The following is a 23,870-nucleotide window of genomic DNA, read 5'->3' as shown; positions in this document are numbered from 1 at the left end:
TATATAGATGGAAAGACAAATTGCTTAATTTTATCTGGAGGGCTTGATTCAGGAGGTAATGGAAGTTTATTCCCAAGATATTGATCTAGTTCCAAGTTACTTATAAATAACTTGTTATATTCTTTAACTAGCATCGAAATGAACTCCAACATTAAATTCGAATAATGGCATCTGATATTTTACTTGCAGATATGGAGTGGTATTGAAGAAGTTAGACTTGGTTAAAGATGCTATGGATATATTTGTAGAGGCCCTCAATAAAGAACCTTTACACTGGGGAACATGGCAGGAGCTAGCTACGCTTATTACAGATAGGGAAATGGTAAAATTATTTTCCCACAGGTATCCAACTTATATATTATGATAACAAAGGTTCAGTTCATAAATAGTTATGTATTCAAAATAAATAAAAGCTTGTACTGTTTTTATCTGGATGTTCACAAGTTTTTTTAATAAGAAACTAAGAGTGTATACAAGAAATTGGCATGTCATAGCTTTTCTTGATGCTGTTGTCAATGGCACCTTGACAAAAGGTCAACATATCAATCATTTTAATGCCTATGTCAGTCCATCAAGACATGTTTCCATGTATAAGTCCTATGCACCCCCAAGATTATTCTCCTTGATAAAGATTTTAACTTTATTTTAATACCAATTTATCCCACCCTTTGTGTATATAGCTTCGGGATACACTGATTTTTATCTGGTTAAATAAATGCCTTCATTATTGATGCTTATTGCAGGCTGCATGTGTAGGCCATGGCTAGCTTTTTACCTGCATTTAAACTAATACTTCTCAGTAGTCAAGCTGTAATTTCAATCATGAAAAATTTTCATTTGTGATTTTGAGTCCATTCAAATAAAGACCCTGACAAGTTTACAGTTGTAAGATTCTTTTGAATATTTCTAAAAAAAATGTATGCTCATCCTAGTCATGTGACTAAAACATTTTTTTTTCTCTAAAAAAAAGACCAGTAGATGTTTTTTGTATATTGAGTCATTGTTTGATTTAAAATTTAAAAAATATAACACCTTTGTGTTTCATCAGTAATTGTAAACATTTTTTTTTATTGTTGACAATGCTACCTTAAAGGCAGCTTCAGCAACCAATTTGTTGCAGTCCCTAATGCTTAATTAATGGAGACATTGTCCTGTATTAAGCACCTGATATTTAAGCCATTATTATTGCATTTGACAGTAGGCTGCATTGTTGAATAGTAATAATTGCAAAAGTGTATCGTTAATGCCATCCTAAGAGATCAAATTTGTGGACTTTTTATTAGTTCAGAATTTTCTGATATGAAGTCATTTCTTTTACATTATTATAGTAGACCCCCTCTTGAACAGCCCCCCTGACCAGCGGCCACCCGCTCCTTACAGCCAGAATCCGTTGGCACCAACGAGTTTGTGTTCAAAAGTACCCCTCATGAAAGGCCACCCGGCTAACACAACCAACGGCCAGCATATTAGTGCAATAATATAAAATTTACCCCTCACAAGCGGCCGCATTTTATTTGAATATGTATCCAGAACCAGTATTTTATTCATAACATGTTAAGTAATCCGATTTTTGTTTCCCGATGTCAGGTTTTCGTTACTGAAAGAAGTGTTGAGTTAAGTACATGTACCACTAAGGTTAATATTATATCATTTACACCTCACGAGAAGTCAAATTTATTCCATAAAAACCGAGAAAGACTCAAATTTTAATCCATACAAAAGGGTAAGTTCATGTAATCCAATTAGCCTTACTGCTGTGTTATCATCATAAGATGTCCGGTTTAGTCACTCTGATAATTGTTAAGATTACAATTATTGAACAGTAGTAACAGCTGAGAAGTGGCACTATCGATGTACAACACACAAGTCAGCAGGAAAATGGTTTGATAGCCTTTATGGCTTCCCTTAGTAAGATATTAAGCTTGTTCACTTTGATAATTAGCGGCTATTACTACTGACAATAGTTGTCAAAATTACAAATCCTAACGGCCGCGAGGTCAAATCTGCGTGATGTTAATAGTACATATCGAAGCCGTTTTGGCATCTCTCACTTAGTGTAAAGAAATGTATAAAAACAATAGGGTACCAGACTGCGACTAACGAATCACGTGACAAGATCACTTCCTTTAAAAATACATGGCAATTTGTTTAGATGCATAAAACATTGTTTGATCAGTATTGTAGTTGGCAACATGAATAACTTACTGCAAAAAGATCAACATGTCATCAAGGAAAAGAAAAATTCTCAGTTTAGAAGAGAAAGTGAAAGTAATTCAACTGACAAGGGGTGGGGTTTGGGATCCTTGCAGAAAACTAATGTCGGGAAGACTCAGATAAACAATATCGTGAAAGATAATAAAACAATTCTGCAGAAGTGGGAAGGTGAGATGGATGGAGAAAGGAAGATTGTTTGAGCCAGGAGACGTTTGTATCCTGATTGAATTACAAGAAAAAACAACAATTTTGTCAGTTGAATTGGGATATGATGACTTTACTGCAAGTAACGGATGGTTGCACAGATTTCTAGTACGACACAATATTAAGTGTTCTGTCCTTAGTGGAGAATCAGCTGATGTTAATAATGAAGTTGTCGAAGATTGGAACAAAAGACTAAACGATATATGCAGGGGATATGACAGCAAGGATATTTTTAATTGTGACGAGACTGGTTTGTTTTTTAGACTGTTACCAACAAAGTGACAGATGATGTGATCTGTAACATAATTATAAAGACAGTTTTAAAACTATATCATTGCTTATTCATAGCATTCTTTTGAAAATGATGACACAGTTTGTTTTACATTTATTTCACAACATGCATGTTTTTTAATGAAAATATTAAATGTTTTAGAATTAAATGTACATGTGACTTTCTTCATATGTATTTACTATTCGCATTTGTCATCCCCCTCTAGAAAGGCCACCCTCATTATAAGGCCACTTCCCTGATGCATTAGGGGTGGCCTTATAAGAGGGGGACTACTGTACACCTAGTGCAAATAAGGCAAAAATTATCCCTTTGCTTGGTATTGATGACTTTGATGGGGCTGAATTCTGCAATTTCATGTTTGCTTTGCTCATTAGTCCCAGATTTTTATCAAATCTGGTTCTTCGTTTGCAATAGTATATATAAGGTCATCCATCCAAAATTAATGGTTTTCTCCTTGGCGTCCTGTTTTCTTCAACTGAAAGACCATCTCGTGTCAACATCTGATGCCTCAAGAGTGTTCTGTTTAGTATGTAACTATTATCACTAGAAAAATTAGGTTATTTTGTGTTTGTTCTCAAATGAAGTTTAAAGACAAAGTTTATGACTTAATCCAGCATACATGTATTTATTTAGAAAAATATATACCTTTTATGCATTTATTTCAGATGCTGTCCTTGCCTTTACCATCACATTGGATGAAGCAGCTGTTTATAGCTCAGGTGTACATAGAACTTCAGCTAAATGAAGATGCTTTACAAATATACCACAACCTAGAGAAAAATGGCTTTGCTAAGAGTACCTATATCTTGTCACAGATTGCTGTTGCCTACCACAATATGAGGGGTCAGTTTGTGTTACTTGTAATTGTTCAGTTTAAAACCATTTCACTGCAGTTATGGTGAACAGAAAACTTCAAAACAATGTTATTGCATCAAAATGATTTGATGATATGTCATCATTCATAGTAACATAAACAGTAACTGTTGGATTTTATTCAAATTTAGATTCTTCATATATGTTAACTGATCATAGTATGTTTGGACTACATCCACTATCTCATAGTATGTTTGGAGTAGATCCACTACCTGATAGTATGTCTGGAATACATCCACTACCTCACATATTTTTAAGATTGCTTTTAACAACAAAATCCATTCTGTGGATACATCTGATGAATTCCTTGAATGATGCACTCAGAAAGCTTTTTGCACAGTTTATTTTTTTATCAGAAACATTAAATTGAGGTTAATTGAACTTAGCACATGGAATTAACTTAAAATTGTCTTAGACATGTTTAACTATTTTCTATCCATAATATCAAGTTCAAGGTCAGTGACCATGGCAAAGAAATTTAGGCACTGCACTCACAGGTATCCTCTGAACATGTTAATTCAGACATGTAAGAATAATTTTTATACCAAATGTGGAATGTTGTAGTTTCTTGAGAGTGTCAGAGAAGGTTTCAGTACTCATCAGTTAAAATGAATAAACAGGTCTTATCTTGGATTCCTGGAAATTCTTTTTGGCTGATGTGTGTCAGTCACTTTGGAGGAGGGGGTATATACACTTTTGAACTTTTTAATAGCTTTTGGACTAAAACCTTGTCTTCTGATATTATAGATATTCCAGCTGTCTTCCAATACTATATATATTCCAACTGTCTTCTAAAACTATAGATATTCCAACCGTATTATGTACTTTTGAGAGAGTGACGTATGTAAGGTGGAGTTGTTTGCATTTAAAACATGCATAATGGAGAGAATGTTGGCATACCTCTGTGCTACATTAATGTAATGTGGATGATATTTCTTTTGATATTGTACTTTTGGAAATTGTACATGATCTAAGCACACTGCTAACTAAAATGGCTGCTCCCTTGTGCTAACAAATCAGCATGATATAGTTTAAAATACAGTATCCATAGCAGCTATTAAAATAGGGAAAATGAATTTTGCCAGACTAGACAATACCAGCTTCTGAAAGTGCAATGGATGAATTACCAAATATATAAAATGTAAAAAAAAGTTATCGGCTCTTTTTTATACAATTTACCTCTGAAGTTCAGGAAGTGAAAATGACCAAGTGGAACTAGCACTTTTTTGAAAGGTGCACATCTGAGTAGTTGTTGTTGTTGTGGGGTTTAACGCCATTTTTCAGCACACGATAGGCTGTACATGGCGGCCAGTATTAATGGTGGAGGAAGAACCCGGAAAGAACCACCAACCCACGAGAAGCTACTGGCAAGCTTTCTCACATACCCACATTGGCTGAATCTTAGACTCTAACCGCCGCAGACAGAGGTGAGATGGCAGTGATCCGTAACGAAGAGCACTTTAGACCACTCGGCCACTCGGGGCCCCCACATCTGAATAAGGCCAAGCTGTATTCACTATAACCCATATTACACCCATCAATCATACACCAAAATAAAAGTAATTAAAGGTTCTTTGAACAATACCTAAGATATACAGTGTCTTTTTCGAATAGCCAGTATAACCAGTGAGGAAAGCCGGGGAAATTCTTTTCCTTTAAAATTCTAACTCTATGCAAAATGCGAAACTGTAGAGCGCCACCATAGATATTCCAACTGGTAGTTTTGTTGGGTGCATTAGAACTGTCCCTTTATAAAACATCTATGTTCAGGCCGATGAATCATCACTTTATCTCAGATGAACAAAATCAAATTCCACATACAGTATCATCTCTAAGCCCAACACCAAATTTTGTATGCACAGAAAGCAAATTTCATTCTACTATTTCACATAAAAATTTGTCATCTAGAAAAAGTAAAATTCATTGTTACAAATATTGCAAATTTCTATATTCTCAGCTCGCCACTGTGGTTATCAAAACCTCCCAAAATAATGTTTGATCTTTGCACATTCTGAATGTCCTCAACAGATCCTCTCCTTTTGAGAGTAAATTCATTGAAATCATACTTCATAGCCAGACATTCTGTATGCAGACAGTTCAAGAGACTGAGATAAGGTTGGAACTGCAATTGCAACATCCCATGGAACCATCATGAGTCAGTAGCTGGATGAAGCCTCAGAAATTACAGCCATATTTAGAGCTTTAAACTGCACTTGGAAGAAATTACAAATAATGCAGTTTCCTCGTGCAAAGACAGTCTTATCTAGAACAAATCAGGGCATTGGGAATAAGGTTGAATACCAACAAAATCGATCACATTTTATTTACTGCAGATGTAAATCACTGCTGCGCCACAGGTACTTGTATTTGTTAGTGAAGAAGGAAAACTATTGACTACACCCAGTCCTATTCTACAATTTTCTTTTTAACTTACACAAGGTGATAAAAACTTGAGCAGTTTGAAATCAGCCCCATTGCTCATTCTATGCTAATTACATTAATTCCATCAGCACCTTCATTCACTGGTTAAATATCTCTGCATGAAGAAAAGAAATTCCAAATTTGTTTCCCATGTACAATTTAAGGAGAGATGATGACAGTATTTTATCTTAAGGGAGACCTCCTCCTTTATCAAAGAAAAAGGAGTGGAGGAAGAAATGATCATAGTTAAATATTTATCTAAACTACAATATCTGTCTTTCTTCCTGCTCCACTTTCTTATAGTGCTACTCAAATCAACATCTTTGACATATGTCACCTCTAGTTATATAAGCATTCATCTGTCAATTAATTCTGAGCATGCTTTGCTCCATTTCTTTGTATCAGTATTTTTCTGTGCTTCTTTCTGAAGCGACATATACATAGCATAAACCATGCATTTGTCAAACTTTCTTCATAAATGGGTCAGACTATGCCATAATTTTTATTCCTTGGCATGTTGTTCTAGTCGAATTTAGTTTCACAACCATTCTTATCTTGCTTGAAAAACCCAGATGTAGAACAGTTTCTATCCCAAAAACATGTATCAACAAGAATGGTTAAATAAAAATTGTATACTTCGCTGACACTTTTTCGTATGTGTGACTTTCAACGAATTTGCAAGAGTTTTCGTGTTTCACTGTTCGCCAAGCGTGCGAATTTGTACAAATTTTGCATGATTCATGCAATAGCACACCCTGAGAGCATTTATACTTAAGTACTTGACATATCTAATGACTTTGGCACGAAATCTATGTTGCTCTGCCAATACTTCCTGTATGTCATGCAGAGAATTAGCTACATTGATTTCTGATTGGTGGTTATTGTTGAACATGGAGCAGAACAAGCAATTACAACAAATGAGAATTCAGTGTAACATTTGAACATGCAACACACTGGTAACATAGCTTTCAAATCGACCCAGAGAAGTCAAGATACAATTCAAAGTAGAAACTTTGCTTGAAAACATGAGTGCCTGTGACTGCAAATGCTGTTTCAGATGGATTATAATTTTACAGAATAACAATAATGATATGTGTATCATTTCAGCAAAAGTATTTTTGCATCAATATATCAATGAATCATTTCACCCCTAATATATACTTAAATATTAACTGATGATTGACTGGATTTAGTGCCAGCCAATTTATCCAAGGGGAGACTACTTTGGTCTGCTTTCACATTGGCAAGCAGGTGACTTTTTAGGTTGGGAAAGATAGTTTTTAGTGTTAGTTGTTGCACTTCGCCAATAAAGTAAAGGGCTTTCAAACACTTATGTTGCTAAACCAAGCCACAAACCTAATTAATGTCTTTCTTTACTGGGGGAACTACATTTGCGAGGGAGTGGATGTTATCCTAACATATTATGATCGGGTAAGTGTTATTGAAGAAGCATTGTTTACTCCTAAAATTGGTTTCAAAAAAGTTTTTCTTCCAAAGACTGTGGCTATAACATTCAAAATTAAAAGTGGAAGATTTTCAAATATTAATGGTAGATGTGTCATCAAATGGTATTTAATGTTTTTTCTTCATTATGAATATATATTCTGCACATATCTAGCCTGATGTGCTTTCTACAAATACCCCAATTTTGGAAAGTATCACTATGAATACAGCTGAGACTCATTTTTTGGGCTGGCATCAACTTTTGATTAAAAACTTTTTAAAGAGAAACACCTTCTGTGTTCTTAATTGAATCATAGTCAGACTTTCCCCACAAATGCTTGGAGTGTGTGCTATAGGACATAAATATTGCCCAAGGTTGGAAGGTCAATGATCAAGGTGACAGGGATCAGTTTCTCACATGTTTTAAAGGAATAAACACCTCATACATTGGTCCCCTTCACTTGAGGCTACATATTCTGCAGGAGAAGATAAGAAGTGACCTCTCTTAAGAGGATCCTTTCAAGACAAGAACTAATGTGTCATTTGTCTGTGGAAATGCATTAGACTTTTCAGATGTACATGGTAATGGTACATCCTTGATGATTATTGATTTTGGCATCAAAGATCAAGGTGACGGTGTGAACTATTTAGTTGTTTGGGAGTAAAGTGTTAAAAGAAGTGGGAAGGGAGGGACAGTATATTCTGTTTCCATCCATGTATTATCAAATTTGTCACATATTGGCAGAGAAGTGGGGTGGTCAAAAGGTCAGATGCCAAGGTCACAGTGGTTATTGATTCATGTCATTAAGGTAGCTATCACATGTGAGATGATAAATTTATATAGTTCTTCAGAGATGGGTATACTAATTTCAAGGAAAAGAGACAAGGGTATTCCTTTTGACTTAATACCATCATTTTTGTTTAAGATGTGGACCAAGCTGTGACTGCCTTCTCGGAGCTTCAGAAAATGGATCCTTTTAGATTGGAAAATATGGACATCTACTCAAACTTGTTATACATCAAGGTAATAAGTTGAAGAGATCAAAATACTTTCATGAACCATATGGTATTCTAATGTCATTTGAATGTTCACCATAATAAAATGGAGTTGTTCAGTAAGGACACAATTTAAATGACAGATGTATTCAAAATGAAATTCAGTGTTGGTGAGTGGAAGATATTGCCTGCCAGCTGGGGACATGTTGAAAATTCTGCTTGGCAAACAAAATTTGACCCTATATTGTGTATCTCTATCTTTTGCTGATGTACATTTTACATAATTTTAAAATCTTTTATCTTCTATTGTGGTAAATTTACCTTAGGATTTATGTTCTTATTTTTGAGAAAGTTTAATTGGTACCATGCATCCTTTATTGTACTGATGTACAATCAAATTACTAATACATACACCTGCATAGCAAGTCACTGGTGGGGGTACTTGCTTTGAAGTCTATATTATGAAATGTCCTCATATAAATCTTGATTGAATACAAATAGACATTTTTCATGTATTCCAAACCTTTGATACAAAGATTGTTAGTCCACTTAGATGGACTTTTCATTCACAGCACAAAAGCTAACAGTCAGTAGAAGGATGTAAAAGAATTCATACTTGCATTTGGTATGGTAATTCAAATCTCAGTTCTCAACATAGTACATGAATTACGTGAATAATTGTACAGTACATACTACACAGTCGTCCTTGTAATTATTTTCAACATTTTTTTTCTTTAGCATCCTCTCCACATTGGGGTCAACACAATGGGCAGGACTAAGTTAATGGTGTTCACATACTTTTTGAGATGGAAGGTTGCTAGGCTACCAGACATACCTTCATATATGTCAACTTAGCTGCAAAATTCTCATACCAAATCTGCTGTCACATAATGTGCTAGCAAATCAAGGTATTGTAATACCTAACTCAACAAACCAAAATACTTGGCTCTGTTAAGAACTACATTCCTTTTCTAATAATAATACTAATAATGATAATGTAAAAACATGAAACAAAGTCAGAAAAACACAAGGCAGTCCACTATGTTGTAATATCTTAATGGTATTGTGAATGGAGTTTTGCATGCACAAACATTCTCCATTTAATGGGTGAAGATTTTTTGATGTTAAATGTTGAGGTGTGAGATGATGTTTGACCAATCAGTCTTTAGCATATTTGATCATGTTATTTTTATCCGTAAGTGAAAACATCAACCACGTGTGAATTACTTCTTCCATTCCTGAATGCATGTCACCCACCCACCATTGTTTAGATCACCATCTGCATCTCTTATAAATGTGTACCCTGTGTTTTATGCTAAATGTGAGTATAAAACCCTGCTCTGGTCCTCGTAATGTCACGCTGCTCTCATAAGTATTAATGAATTCATCAAGGAATTCATCTAAAGACATCAACAGTTCTACAAGCCCAGGGACATCAACATTAACTGGAAAGATGTTTGCATGTGAGAAGTTAGTGTGCCATATTAATTTTCATGTTGGACCATGTATATGTCATGCTGGAATTTCACATGAATAGGAAATTAATTATCTTACCTTCCATGATTTTGGAATATCAAAGCCAGAAATATAATGTTAGTCCATAAATTAGTGCCTTCAATGATCTAGTGGAGTTTTTTTTTACCAAAATAGTGGAGATGCAGGATAGTGATGGAATCAATGTGCCCAGCCAAAGAATCACATTTCTCTTGTCAGACTTTTGTTGAACAAAATGTTAGAACTAATGTTACTGTTCATTATTATAAGTTCTTGGTTATGGAGAACTTGTTTTTTTTACTTTAATGTGCAAATAGTATGCATTTGATAGGGTCTATGTCTAACCGTATTTCAACTCATTGCATTATCAGTATGTTGTACTCTCGCTTGATTCGCATCGAAATTCACTTGTCCATTTCATTCACTTCTACTTAATCACGGTATGAATATATAAATAAGATTAAAAGTAAAAACGTACATCACAGACATTGAGAGGACAACTTAATTCTGCCTAAATTTTGTGTTCAGGGGGTATTTCCATGCAGTTTGAACAGTTGACTAGGTTACCGCCATGGCTAACCCTGAGAAGGACAAACATTAACTGGCTAACTAAGGCCATGTGATGTGAATATGAGTCCATAAATATGCGTGCAGACAGTGCACTGGCAGATAGCTGTCAGAGCGGCAAAATACAAACACCTAACTAGAAAAGAGTTTCGGCCATATATTCTAAAACCATCACTTATATATTTTTATATTACCAATATTAACTTTGGCACTTTAAAATCCAAAAACTGAATCAAATTGTTATGAGAAATTTTAAATAGATTTATTACATGATTGCTATTGAATTTGAATGCTTTATAAATATTATATAATTCTATATAAAGCTGCTGCTATCTCTCACCACACTGCTCAAGTGCACTAGTACAAAAATTATTTTTTCATTGAGATCACGCTACTATGTCAGAATGTGTTACAGTCAATCTAATAAATTTAATTTTTAATACATGCATGAATTTAATAATATAATTAATTTCACCATAATATGGTGTATTACAGTGTTGTCTTTTGGCATTTAGACACAATACTGTTCTATATTATCAGAAGTTGATATTGTTGTGACAAACAGTGTTGATGCAAAGTCACTATGTGATATTGAAAGGCATGTTCTATCTCACCTTTATTATTTATAAAAAGCATTTTTAAGTCTTGAACTCAGGTCTTTTCAATATATAACACATGGGATTATGGACCATATACTCCTGAATGTTTTATTACATTTAGAATATTTTTATGCTAAAAGAAATCATAATCCATATTGATTGACCAAAAACTCCAAGCGGGCTATGTTAGTATTCTTCTTTACACAGTATACATTGCATTAACCAAGTTTTAAGAAGTGTCTTATCTTTGGGAATATTGTATTGTAAAAGAATAAATGCTTTAGAACATGTTTCTATAGTGTTGCTTGAGATGAGTTTAGTCTTTTTCATTCTCTCTCTGCTTCCCATTTCTCGTGTAACCAAAAAATGCATTTGGGTAAGATCAAACATTTTGACTTAAGTTAGCTGTTCTTTTAGAATATTTTATCTTCACCCAAGTTAGTTCAATATATATATAAAGGAAGAATTCACATGAAGTAAGAAATCCTAATTAAATTCTTGCTTGCTATATATATTAGCTTATGAGATGAGTCCAGCTGCAAACTGCACATACCCAGATGTGTCACCACATATTGTGCCAGCAGATCTGGGTCTATGCCATGGCTAAAAGTAATCAGTAGAACAAACAATATAATCCTTGATTTACCAATCCAGTATGCAATGGCAGAGCCAGGGTTTATTGTGTCGTTACTTGGACTCAACATAGCGAATAAAAACGGTAGCTTTTGTGGTGGAATTTTATCATTGAGGAGCTTTTCTTTATACATTAAATCATGGCCCACGAGCCGGATCCAGCCTGCTAATATGTTCTGTCCAACCCTCAGGGCAAATTAAAACAACACAGAAATCTGGCCCGTGAACAGTAATTATATTAAAGAAATATATTTGCGGCCCTCGAGTGGTCTTAGAAAATGCAATCTGGCACTTGGCCGAAAAAGGCTGTGCACCCCTGCATTGGACAGATAAAGACTCTAGTCCTTTGTGTTATTTTTGTTATAGACACTGTAAAGACCTCTAGTATGTATTAGAAGCATTGACATTTTTGGAAAACAGAGTGTCTGTAGTGTTCTCTGAGCTAAGAGGAGAATATAGATCAAACTTATCATTGATAAACATTGAACCACATTATTGGAGTTAATACTACATACACAGACAGACATGCTGAAACTAAATGAAAATGAAACAATATACCTGACAAATTTTAGGATATTTTTTTATACAGCAGAAGGTTGAAAAAGTGAAGGTTCCAAATATCTAAAAAATGTTGAAATTTATTTCTTTATCAAGTTTCAAAATATCTACAAATAAATTTTTTTAATTATTAAGTTTTTATAGACCCTTATGTTTATTATGAACTGATGAAATTTGGATACTGACTAACTGTGTATGTGCTTAAGGCACGTAATATTTATTTCTCCAGTAATGGAAATTCAGTTTTAAAAATTCATTGATGCAGTTTCATCACACTGTGTAATTGCCTAGTTTTTCATTTACTTAAATTCCCTTGATTGATTTTGTTCTTCCCATATATCCTTGCTGATATGCCAAGTTCAGATCAGACTTTGTTTTGTTTGTTCTACTGATTACCCCTAATGAACTGCATAGACCCAGATTTTAATCTACCCCGTTTGCAACTGGACTGAGCTTATAAGCAAGTATATATGGTACTTCATCATCATCATCTTTATTTCCTTCCATAGAAGATTACATGATATAAGAATAAATCATCTGAATACAATCAGTAATAAAAAAATGGCTATCATGAAGCAAAGGCAGTTCATTCTGTTGCACACCTGTATTGCTTTGACCCTGTCATCAAGGTCATGGACTTTAAAAGATTTTCATAAAGGTATTTTTTAAAATTTTCCTTGTCAGTGAATTCTTGTCATATTTATGGTATATCAGCATAAACCAAAAACACATTGTGATGTTTTTCCAAAGTATTTGACTATGGGGTCAATGTCACAGGCATATAGAATTTGCCTTGAGCTCTGGACTAAAATTTTGATTTGGTTAGTCCATTGGTGGATTCTTTTTATTGTCTGTAGTGTCAAATAATGAAACAAAGACAGTATATTATGTAATACGTTTGCTTAATCCTTTGAACTTTCTGACCTAGCTCACACGGTTTACAGCATAGATTTGAGCACACTTTTCTTAATTCACTTAGTCAGTATTGCATCTTGTGTTTTTATTTGTTACCATACATTTCATTTGCAGGAGATGCGGCCAGAGCTTGCCCATTTGGCTCACAAGTGCTGTGCCATTGATAAATACAGAGTAGAAACCTGCTGTGTCATAGGTAAGTTGTGAAAATTTCTTTTGCCATAAATAGTGTACTACTGACAAAAGCAAGTGAAAAATGTTACAAACATAAAAATTAAACAAAAGCATTGCCACAGTAATCAGCCCTAGAAATGATGTACTGAGTAATCACTGATGAAGTGGGTTTAGAATAATTATGCAGAAAAAGCAGAATTTGAGAATTTTTTTGTGACATTAGGCTTAGAGTTGAAATTTCCCACCAACAAAGAATTACTGTTTCTTCATTATATATGTTACATGATCAGGAGCATGACATATGTCTATCAATTCCTGTATTCCCATGTCAACTTTCAGCTATAAAAATGCCATAAGTTGTATACCTACAAACAGTGTATGTGATAGAATAATCTCCCTTGGATATGGAATTTGCGCCAAATCCCATCCATACTTAAGTTACTACTTCAGCTCAAGCTAGGGAGCATGCTCTTTTAGATCCCTCTCAAAACTCCTGTATCATGAATTTTTTTCTTCTCACACTATTGATGTGAGTTGAAGGAGTTTTGCACACAAGGGAAGTCTACTCCATCTATATTTCTAACTCTTCCTTGCTCTTTCATATGAGACAACTGTTGGTGCCATTTTATTGCAACCTGCTCTGGTCACTAGTACATTCATTCAGTAACATGTATCAGGTTATTATGGTAACGCTTTTCAGTCACTGACTTGATAATTACAGACCAGAGTATCATGTAGATAATTCATATAGTTATTCATACTGTTCACTAGCATCCACTTTGCAATAAGTTAGGTGACACTTAACTAATTTTACCTGTATATGCCATCTATTAGCTCTCTGTATTTACAGGTGATAACAATGGGCAGGACAAAGTGCAATTAGTACAAGCAATTTAAACAGACACAGGATACTCTTATAGAATCTGTGGGATGTGACACTAGCTATATATGTGAAATTTGCATTCTCTGGATGGAAAGTTGGTGAGCTTCAATTTTGACCAAAGAACATGATATCAGTATTTCACCCAGTTGAGAATGGAGTTCAGGATGCAAGAGAACAGTTTGTCTCCCTCGTATATGAGCACTGAAGATCATGCCAGTGATGTCTTCACTGACAATTGCATCTCAGCCAAAGAATTCATTTAACTACTGGTTCTACTCAGTGTTGTAGCAGATCTCAGTCCTAGGTAGACTAGATGCATGAGACCATTGCAAATTGAAAATGTTGTTCCACTGGTGACCAATGCTTTGCACACTGGAGGAAACAGCCCTAGTCTTCATTTACAAGACAACACACTGAAGGAAGCAGCCCTAGTCTTCAGTTACAAGACAACACCCTGGAGATAACATCCCTAGTCTTCAATTACAAGACAACACACTGGAAGAAAATAGCCATAGTCTTCAATTACAAGACAACACACTGGAGGAAACAGCCCTTGTCTTCAATTACAAGACAACACACTGGAGGAAACAGCCCTGGTCTTCAATTACAAGACAACACACTGGAAGAAAACAGCCCTAGTCTTCAGTTACAAGACAACACACTGCAACAATTATGAGAACCTTATTGACTTACAGCAAGTGTTCCCTTGCAGGTCAGGCTGCCAGGAATCATGATTTGTATGGATGCCAGCACAAGGCTTGGGTGCACACCTACCATCATTTCAAGAAACCAGCAAGTTTTGGCCTACTCATGACAGAAAGAAATCAATCTCCCAGAAATGAAGTCTATAGTGAATGCATATCGTTTGTGGCAGAACGTGCTAAATGGAAAGGCCATACTCTTTGTATTCAACAACTCCACTGTGGTGAATTATCTCAGAGGGCAAGGAGGGACCAAGTCCCCAGACCTGTGTATTCTAACTTTGGATTTCATCAGATGGCATTGTCAATGACAAATGCACATTTAAATCCATCACATCATGGGCAAGCTGAATATATTGCAGATTCGTCTGGAATCACCTAAGCTAAACTGTTGTCAGTTCACTACTGGGTATTAAGACAAGGCTTACATGCTGAGGCTGACTACATATGGATCTGTTTGTGACAAGATGGAATGTGAAAATTATAACCATTATCTCTCAAGTTTCAGATCTAAAGGCCTGGGAAGTCAGTGCTCTTTCCTAGATCTGAACAGTATATACACATATCCTCCAAGGCCTCATATCCCATAGGTCCTGCAAAAGGCAAGGGAATTGGAGTGCTGCCTTATCCTGAAAGCTCCTCTTAGGTGAGAAAAAATCATGGGTAAACAACTTGTTAAACCTGGCAGCAGAAATGCCAAGAAAAAGTGAGGTCTTTCCTTACTTGCTCAAACCTGATGCTTGGCATTTCATCCAAATCCAGATCAATTGAACCAGCATGTCTGGATCATATCAAGAAACCTTCAGGGGCAAACATTTTTCAGAACAAGCAGTGAATAAAATCCCTTGAGTGAGAAGGTCCCCCTCTCTGAAAGCATGCAAGGCAGAGTGAAGAGTTTTCTCATTGTTGCTAGTGGCAACATATAACACTGCTTAAACCTTCATTATCCCAGTTGGTTAACATTTTTCCAATGGTTTTATGAGGTAAAGAACTTAGCACTGATCATAATAAAAGCTGCAATTCAACAATCTCAAACACATTTTGGGCATCATGGAAGGGAGGATATAAAACAAAACAGAGACCCCTCGGACCGTCCTGCAAACTGTTACCTATCAGGACCAAAGGTCCTGACCTTGTGCCCCAAAAGGCTCTATTTGACCTGATGGGACCCATAGCAATGGTGCAGCATGTTACCTTCCATGATGTTTGGCAAGTTCTCAGTGACACAGCCTATTGACTTCTGCTGGATTTACCGAGGAAAAATTATTCACAATCAGTCATGTCTGAGTATATGGAGTCACTACTCCAGCCTGTATATTTCTTTTGAGTTGGAAGCTGCTTCGCATACTTTGGAATACCAGAGATGGGCCCAGTCTCTGTAAGGGGATGTACTCCATCCACCTTTCACATATTCTCATGAGGCATTATGATCAGATAACATTGAAGAAGAGACCAATTTTTTGTAGTAACATGTTTCTTCCATAGTACTTACCCAGTCAAAATACAGATACACACTTCCCACTGTGGATACATCCTTATGCAGAGCATGCATTCTGCTCTAGCAGTAAATTAAGTATGGATGGGATTTGGCTTTGATTCAAGGAAAGATCATTCTAGTCTGACTCACACCTATGTGGGCAGACAACCTTTGTCTTTTTTGTTTGGTTAAATGTTAACTTGTGAGGGAGGGATTCTGGAGGTAGTGGTCACGCTCTTAACATATTAAGATAGGTAAATATTATCAAATAAATATATTTTACTCCAAAAATTGCCTTCTGTTAATTTTCACGTCTGTAATTTTTCATTTAATATATTTCTTTTTTTATTTACTTCATATTGTTAGTAACTGAAAAGAAGTGTATTCATCTTGCAAATATTAAGCTTATCCCAGGCTGCTCTCTATAAAAACGTTTGAGACCGTTGTACCATTGTGGTCATATATTGCAGAAATATTTGGATTATATAGAGGATATTTGCTTGAAATGAGTGAATAGCGGATATATTTCATTGAGTGGGTGAAACTACTCAAGTTTTTCAACCACAAGATGAAATAACTGTTTTTCACTCACAGCAAGCAAATTGTCTTTTTATTTTATGCTCAAACTTATTGGCTAGCGAGATATACGGTATTAGAAATTGAAGTAGCATATTTCTTAATGGATCCCATGTCATGTCTGCAGTTTACTGTTTATGTTCTGCTGTTTTTTGTAGTTATTCACACAGATCATATAAACAGTTGTATAATTCTCCTCCCCAATTCAAAGTAAAATAGTACATTAAGAAAAAACATTGTGCATTGTTGGATTCTAACTCGAGTCATTTGTAACAGGAGATGGCCATCTTAAAATCTCTGCCAAGTAAGCATCTAAGAATAACTACGAATTTCATGGTTATTTTGTAAACGTGGCAGTGAAATTATTCCTTGTAATTCACTGCAGTAAGTATCAAAATTATTTTAATTTGAAAATCAATTAATTCACAGCCTAGCATAAAATAAATATAAATATTTGTTATAATTATTTTCTAGACTTTGTTTTAATAGTTTTATGCTTTTTTGCTTTGCATTTTATTTTATGTTTTCAGAATTATAACTTCTTTTTCATTTTGTAGAACTTCATGTTAACATTGGAATGCTTTAGGTCCCTAACATTTTTACTTTTGATTGGTACCCTATTACCATTATTGAGCTGAGGTGTCATTAAAAGCTAATCTACATATCCATCCATCCATATATCTATTCATACATATGTATGTACATACATACATACACACACACACACACGTGCTCATATCAGATGAAATTTATGAAATGAGTCCAAAAGTTTCCATTGTCTGTAACCTTTGGAAAGCAGAGATTGAAATGATTAGAGAAGTTTCATCACTTTCATTTGAAATTAGCACAAATGTAAGATCCTGCTTACAATACCAAAAAGACTGATTTTATTTAACCAACTCAAAATTGAAGTGAAATTACTTGTAAGTACATTTGGATGTGTCAGTCATTTTGCCTTTATTTTGCATGACATAATGATGTCATTTGTGATGTCTTGAGATGTTATAATATGTTACAAATATCAAAGATACGATATGGACATTAATCACTCATTAGTCGTTGATAAAATATATTCTAAATGAACTTAATGCAATTACTGTGTAATCAGTGTTTTTCATGGGATACGAGTATTGAATGGAGCTCGTGGTTGGCAGAATAAAATGAACTTAAAAAGCCCAACAAAGAGGAAATTATAATCTAGATTCTAATAGGGCTTCTTCCAAAATCTACTAATTTAAATACCAATTAAAATATGATTTTTCATTAAATGAAATTGATAGCCAGGTATACAAATGAATTCACAGTATCTCGTGTGATGTTGTGCTAAAAACATCAATCTGATGCTTGCAAAATGTTTTTTACATTGTTCATGCAAGTTTAAAGTTACAGAGGATTCATGTTTTTATTTCCAGGAAACTACTACTCCTTGCGTTCCCAACACGAGAAAGCAGTGTTATATTTCCAGCGGTCCCTTAAGCTAAACCCTCACTACTTGGCAGCATGGACCCTCATGGGGCATGAGTACATGGAAATGAAAAATACATCAGCAGCTATACAGGCCTACAGACAAGCTATAGGTAGTACAATGGTAGCTCATTATAACAAATTCAGATATACAGGTCTACAGACAAGCTGTAGGTAGTGCAGTGGTCCCTTGTTATAAGAGTTTCAGCTATACAGGCCTACAGACAAGCTATAGGTAGTACAATGGTCCCACATTATAACAGATTCAGCTATACATGCCTACAGACGAACTATAGTGATTCCTCATTATGACTGATTCAGCTCTACAAGCTTACATACAAGTGATGGTAAAATGGTCCATCATTAGGACATGTTCAGCCCTACAGTCTTACAGACAAGCTATATGTAGTACAATGGCCACTAATTATAACAGATTCAGCTATATAGGCCCACAAACAAACTATAGGTAGTACTGTGGCCCCTCACTATAACACAATTCAGCTCCACAGGTTTACAGACACGACATAGGTAGTACAGTTGTCCCTCATAATAACAGATTCAGCTATATAGGCCTATAGATAAGCTATCAGTAGTACAATGGCCCCTCAGTATAACACAATTCAGCTCCACAGGCTTACAGACATGATATAGGTAGTACAGTTGTCCCTCATAACAGATTCAGCTATATAAGCCTATAGATAAGCTATCAGTAGTACAATGGCCCCTCATTATTGTTGTTGATGTTGTTGTTCTAGGGTTTAACGCCATTTTTCAGCACAAGATAGGCTATACATGGCGGCCAGTATAACTGGTGGAGGAAGAACCCTGGAAAACCCAGGGAAGAACCACCGACCCATGAGAAGCTACCGGCAGGCTTTCCCATGTACCAACGTTAGCCGAGCCTTGGACTCGAACCCACACAGACAGAGGTGAGATGGCAGTGATCCGTAATGGAGAGCACTTTAGACCACTTGGCCACTCGGCCCCCCCCCCCTTATAACACTTTAGCTATACAGGCCTACAGAAAAGCTATAGGTAACACATGGTCCCTCATTATAACAGAATTGAGAAAACCCTTAAAAGTGGACTGCTATATAGATGAATTTACCTTATACTAAAGTACATTATAGGCAAAACTGTGTAAAACTTGGTCTTGTTTGCACATAACCACATAACCACATTAATGATGGGTTATATTTCATGTGAAATCACATTATCAGTGGTAAAAGTTAAGTGAAAGACTAAAATTAATTGAGATAAATTTGGTAGCAATTTAAAAGGATCCATGGCTATGTTAAATCGTTGACTGTATTACACTGAGGCGCCTTGTAATGAAGGACAACTGTATGTGAACCAGATTTATTATTGTTTAACACACTGTATATTTGAAGTACTCTTTAGTGTTAAGAATCTTTTTGAAGTACTTTTTAGTGTTGAGAATCGGTTGATATTTAAAGATCGATAATCAGTTCATCTTAATCAATCATCAGGTTCAATTCCTTTGTGATTCTTTTTACATTTTGTATGACAAATTACATTTTCACATTATAGGTAACATTGCTTTGTGTTCCTAAATTGACAGAATTATCACTGTCACCAGGTCATCTTATAAAAACATTGATTGAAAAATACTGCTGATTGATGACTAATAGGAGTATCTGTTTGAAATGGTTTGTCATTGATTTAAGAAATATGTTTGCAATATATTAAAAATGCTAAAGGAGTAGAAACAAAATAATTGGGGGAGGGGGTGTGATTTGGAATTTTAATGTAGCTTTAAAATGTCATTTTACTACAGTGTCTGCAGTGTGACAGATTATAGTGATGTCTAGCACTGGGGCATCATGCTGGAGACATGTAGCATCATGTCCCACCCAGTCACATTATCCTGACACCCGACCAGCCATAACAAAAACTCCTTAATGCTGAGCGACCTGTGAGGCAGCTGCTAATACCATTTTTATAAGTCTTTGGTATGACTCAGCCAGGGTTTGAACCTGCAACCTTCTGCATCTGAGGCGGACGTTCTAACCATTTAGGCCGCCAGTGTGTTCTAAAATATTCTGAAAACTTGAGGCATTTATATTGAAAGCCATAATCAGATTATTTCGAGCAATCATCACATCGCTATTGTTCATAAAGACTTGCTAGTGAATTGTGTTTTTTTACCAGAACTAAACTTGAGAACCTAAAGAAAACGAGACCTTGAGCAGTCAGACTCAACCTTTTGAATGTATCAAAACCATGAACCAAATGCTGTAGTGCAGAGTGCATATTCTTTGTGTTTACAGTGTGCTGGGATTGCTCTTAAAAAATCATACTTGTCCAAATGACATGGATAAATATTCTCTAAAATATTTGGATCAATCAAACATGTTAGCTATTAGAAGACTAGTGTGAATGGTCTTTCTACTTCAGTTTTGGATCATCTTAGGCTGTTTTAAATTATGTGAAAGAATACTTGTTAGTGCATACTAGTTCCTAGAGGTCAGGGAGATTAAATGTTGCTCAGCATTTTCTCCAGGATATATGAGTATGCAGATCCCCTTTCAATGTAATGAATCCTCACCGCACACTTAGTGCATGAAAAGCATGCAATTAATTTACTGTGAATATAATGAAACATGTAAAATTCATTAATATTAGAAAAGCTCAGTCTGTGAGTAAAATGCTCACTATTCCTCTAGTTTATTTATTGCATACTTTGACAAAACTGATTGGGCTTGGGTAACAGATCAGTTGAATGGAGTGGCACAGTGATGTCATGAGAATAAAAAATCAAAACAGTGTAGGTCCTTAAACCAGGAGGAAAATTCCATTGTATGGCAGCCTGAAACAACAAATTGTAGCTTCATGCAACCAATTATATCAAAGTCAAATCCCAATCTAGCAGTTTAATTTTGATGACTGTAGTGTATGATGCAGTTAATTTGTATGGTTTAAAGTCAGCCAAATGCACTACCTAGAGCCCTGTTGCTGTTACACCAGCCAGGTGTTCATATTTTTAAAATAAAACCTACTTTTCAGATTCAACCAGGAATGATAATTCCAATTCTGCCATCACTAAATGGTTCAGGATTGGCTAATGCTAGATGTTAAGCTCAATGTAAAAAGTGTTTATTTTCAGACACTGATAAAGACTTTGGAAGACAACAATTACTCTCCCTATAAAAATTAAGTGCACATCTTTGCTCAGATTAATCATGTTTTCTTAAGTTGCCATTAATGGACCAAAATATGCATAGACTGCACTTGTGATAAAGTCCTACTATATCTTGTTGTTTTACGGCAAAGCAGCAAAGTAGGATTTTTATTGTTGAGGCAATTAGAATTAAGTGCCTTTTCTAAGGACACACTTCATCCGTCCAGGGCTGATCTGATTTTTGGATCTGAATCTTCACTCTTGCAGTCACAAGTCCAGCACACTAACCACTTCGCCCTTGCAGCATCTCTCTTAAATTTATGCAGAACACCTTCAAATTAGTGGCTAAATCTGTTGTCTTCAAAAGACAATTATTCTTTCGTAATTATATACTGATACATTATTCTGATAAATACATATTTTTTGTGTCTATTCTGGCTTTGCTTTCTTTATATCTTGATTTTTTGCAAAAGATTCGGAGATGATATAGATTTGCTCTGATAATTTACATGACACATTCATTGACAGTATGAGTAAAACATTGCAAAAGATAACTAAATAAATTTTACAAAATGAAATAAATATTTTTAAAAATTATAGTAAAACTCTTGAAAGAAATGAATTATGCATATGCTTAATATTTATATAACAAAAAGTAAATGCACATTGAAGCTGTTAGAACATGTGAACTTAAACAAGAATGGTAAGTTTATGCAGTGTACAGAAAAGGATTTGAGAAGTGTTACATATAAACATTGCGATTGTCTATTTTAGAACTTTGAAAGTCATTCTTTTATATTAATATTAGATATCTTTGTGATCCAGGATTATATAAGAGAACTGAGTAATTGTAAAATTTCAAAATTCTTCTGTTGATTAAATCATACATTTTTTACATCATGTAATGACAGATGAAGTTAATAATTTGATTTGATATTTAGAAGCAAAGTTTGATTTAATTTTGAGTAAAGAGACCGTGGAATAGCCTTAGAATATTTGTTATCAGACAACCTGATGATTTTGTCAGCAGGGTAAATGTACTTGTTCAAAATAATACCACGCCTGCAAAAACATACTTGGACTTTATATTAGCCATATTCTGTCTTTTTTCCAGAGGTGAACAGAAGAGATTACAGAGCATGGTATGGCTTGGGTCAGACATATGAGATTTTGAAGATGCCCTATTACTGCCTGTATTATTACAGAATGGCACAACAGCTTCGGTAAAACCAGGGAAATTTGCAACTTTTATAAATTGTTACATCCCCACTGCTTGCAGCAGTGTCTTTCTGAATTTGCACTGTCCAAATGAAATTTGCTATGCATGTTTGTATACATATCTGAATCATCTTATTAGATGTATAGTCCACTGCAGCAATTTTCCAGTTTCATGTAGAGATTTTACTTTTTAGACTTGTACTTATTAGGGTAAGATGCACAAAACCTGTTTGATGTGGACAAATAAAAAAATGTTAATGCTTGCATGGATATGTAGATGACCAGGTTTAGATTGTATCCTCATGTTCAATTTTTTCATGTGTTTCTTTTTAAATGAAAGTTTTGAACCGTTAAGAAATTTTGGGGTGAAAATGTTGTATGGACTATTTGCAAAAGCAACAAAAAAACTTGATATTAACATATGAAATTTTGTAAGTTTGTTTACATGCATTTACAGATAATCTTATTAGACTACAATCTGCTACAGCAGATTTTACTTTTTAAAACAAATTTGGAAACATACTTATGGCCTGGTTTCACATTAGATGCAGACATATAATCAGTGTAAAGGCAAATGACGTTATCAGTATATATAAAAAAAGGCTAGATTGTTCAATACCCTCTACAAAAGCTAGTTTTAGTTTACAGTTCCTTGTCAGTTATAATAAACCAGCACAAAATATGGATTTCTATTTTGCAAAGTATTTGCATTTGCTTTTAATAACAGGGTTAAATCGAGTATTAATAATTTATTATAAATGGTTTTATTTGATGATGGTAATTTTTTTTTTAAATAATATTAAAATAATAATGATGGTAATAATAGCTTCAGCAGGTAAAGTTACTGTTAATTAAAGGACCCAAATTAAAATTATGTTACATTTTGAAAGAAATTAGATTAAGTCAAGTAGGCAAGACCCTTATGTCTATGATTCATTTTTTTTGTCACACTTGCATAAACATGGTTAAATATGGTAGTCATTTTATATTAAACTTTTAAGTTTTGGAAAGTCACTTTTACAGCCA

The 23,870-nt window shown here is 34.8% G+C and overlaps 1 protein-coding gene across 1 annotated transcript in view; it reads left to right on the top strand.

The window, feature by feature from the left end:
- The window catches only part of LOC149795264 (uncharacterized), a 56,450-nt gene that overhangs the window by 27,290 nt on the left and 5,290 nt on the right, over positions 1-23,870 (top strand). The window contains exons 5-10 of the mRNA XM_089964996.1: positions 190-322; positions 3,376-3,553; positions 8,374-8,471; positions 13,324-13,405; positions 18,433-18,597; positions 22,741-22,849. Coding sequence (XP_089821122.1) covers positions 190-322; positions 3,376-3,553; positions 8,374-8,471; positions 13,324-13,405; positions 18,433-18,597; positions 22,741-22,849 — 765 coding nt within the window. The remainder of the gene's footprint in view (positions 1-189; positions 323-3,375; positions 3,554-8,373; positions 8,472-13,323; positions 13,406-18,432; positions 18,598-22,740; positions 22,850-23,870) is intronic.

The sequence above is a fragment of the Sinohyriopsis cumingii genome, chromosome 7 (assembly GCF_028554795.1).
Source record: "Sinohyriopsis cumingii isolate HCF-2022 chromosome 7, ASM2855479v2, whole genome shotgun sequence".
In the NCBI taxonomy this organism is placed as follows: domain Eukaryota; kingdom Metazoa; phylum Mollusca; class Bivalvia; order Unionida; family Unionidae; genus Sinohyriopsis; species Sinohyriopsis cumingii.
This window is presented reverse-complemented; position numbering and strand designations above follow the sequence as displayed.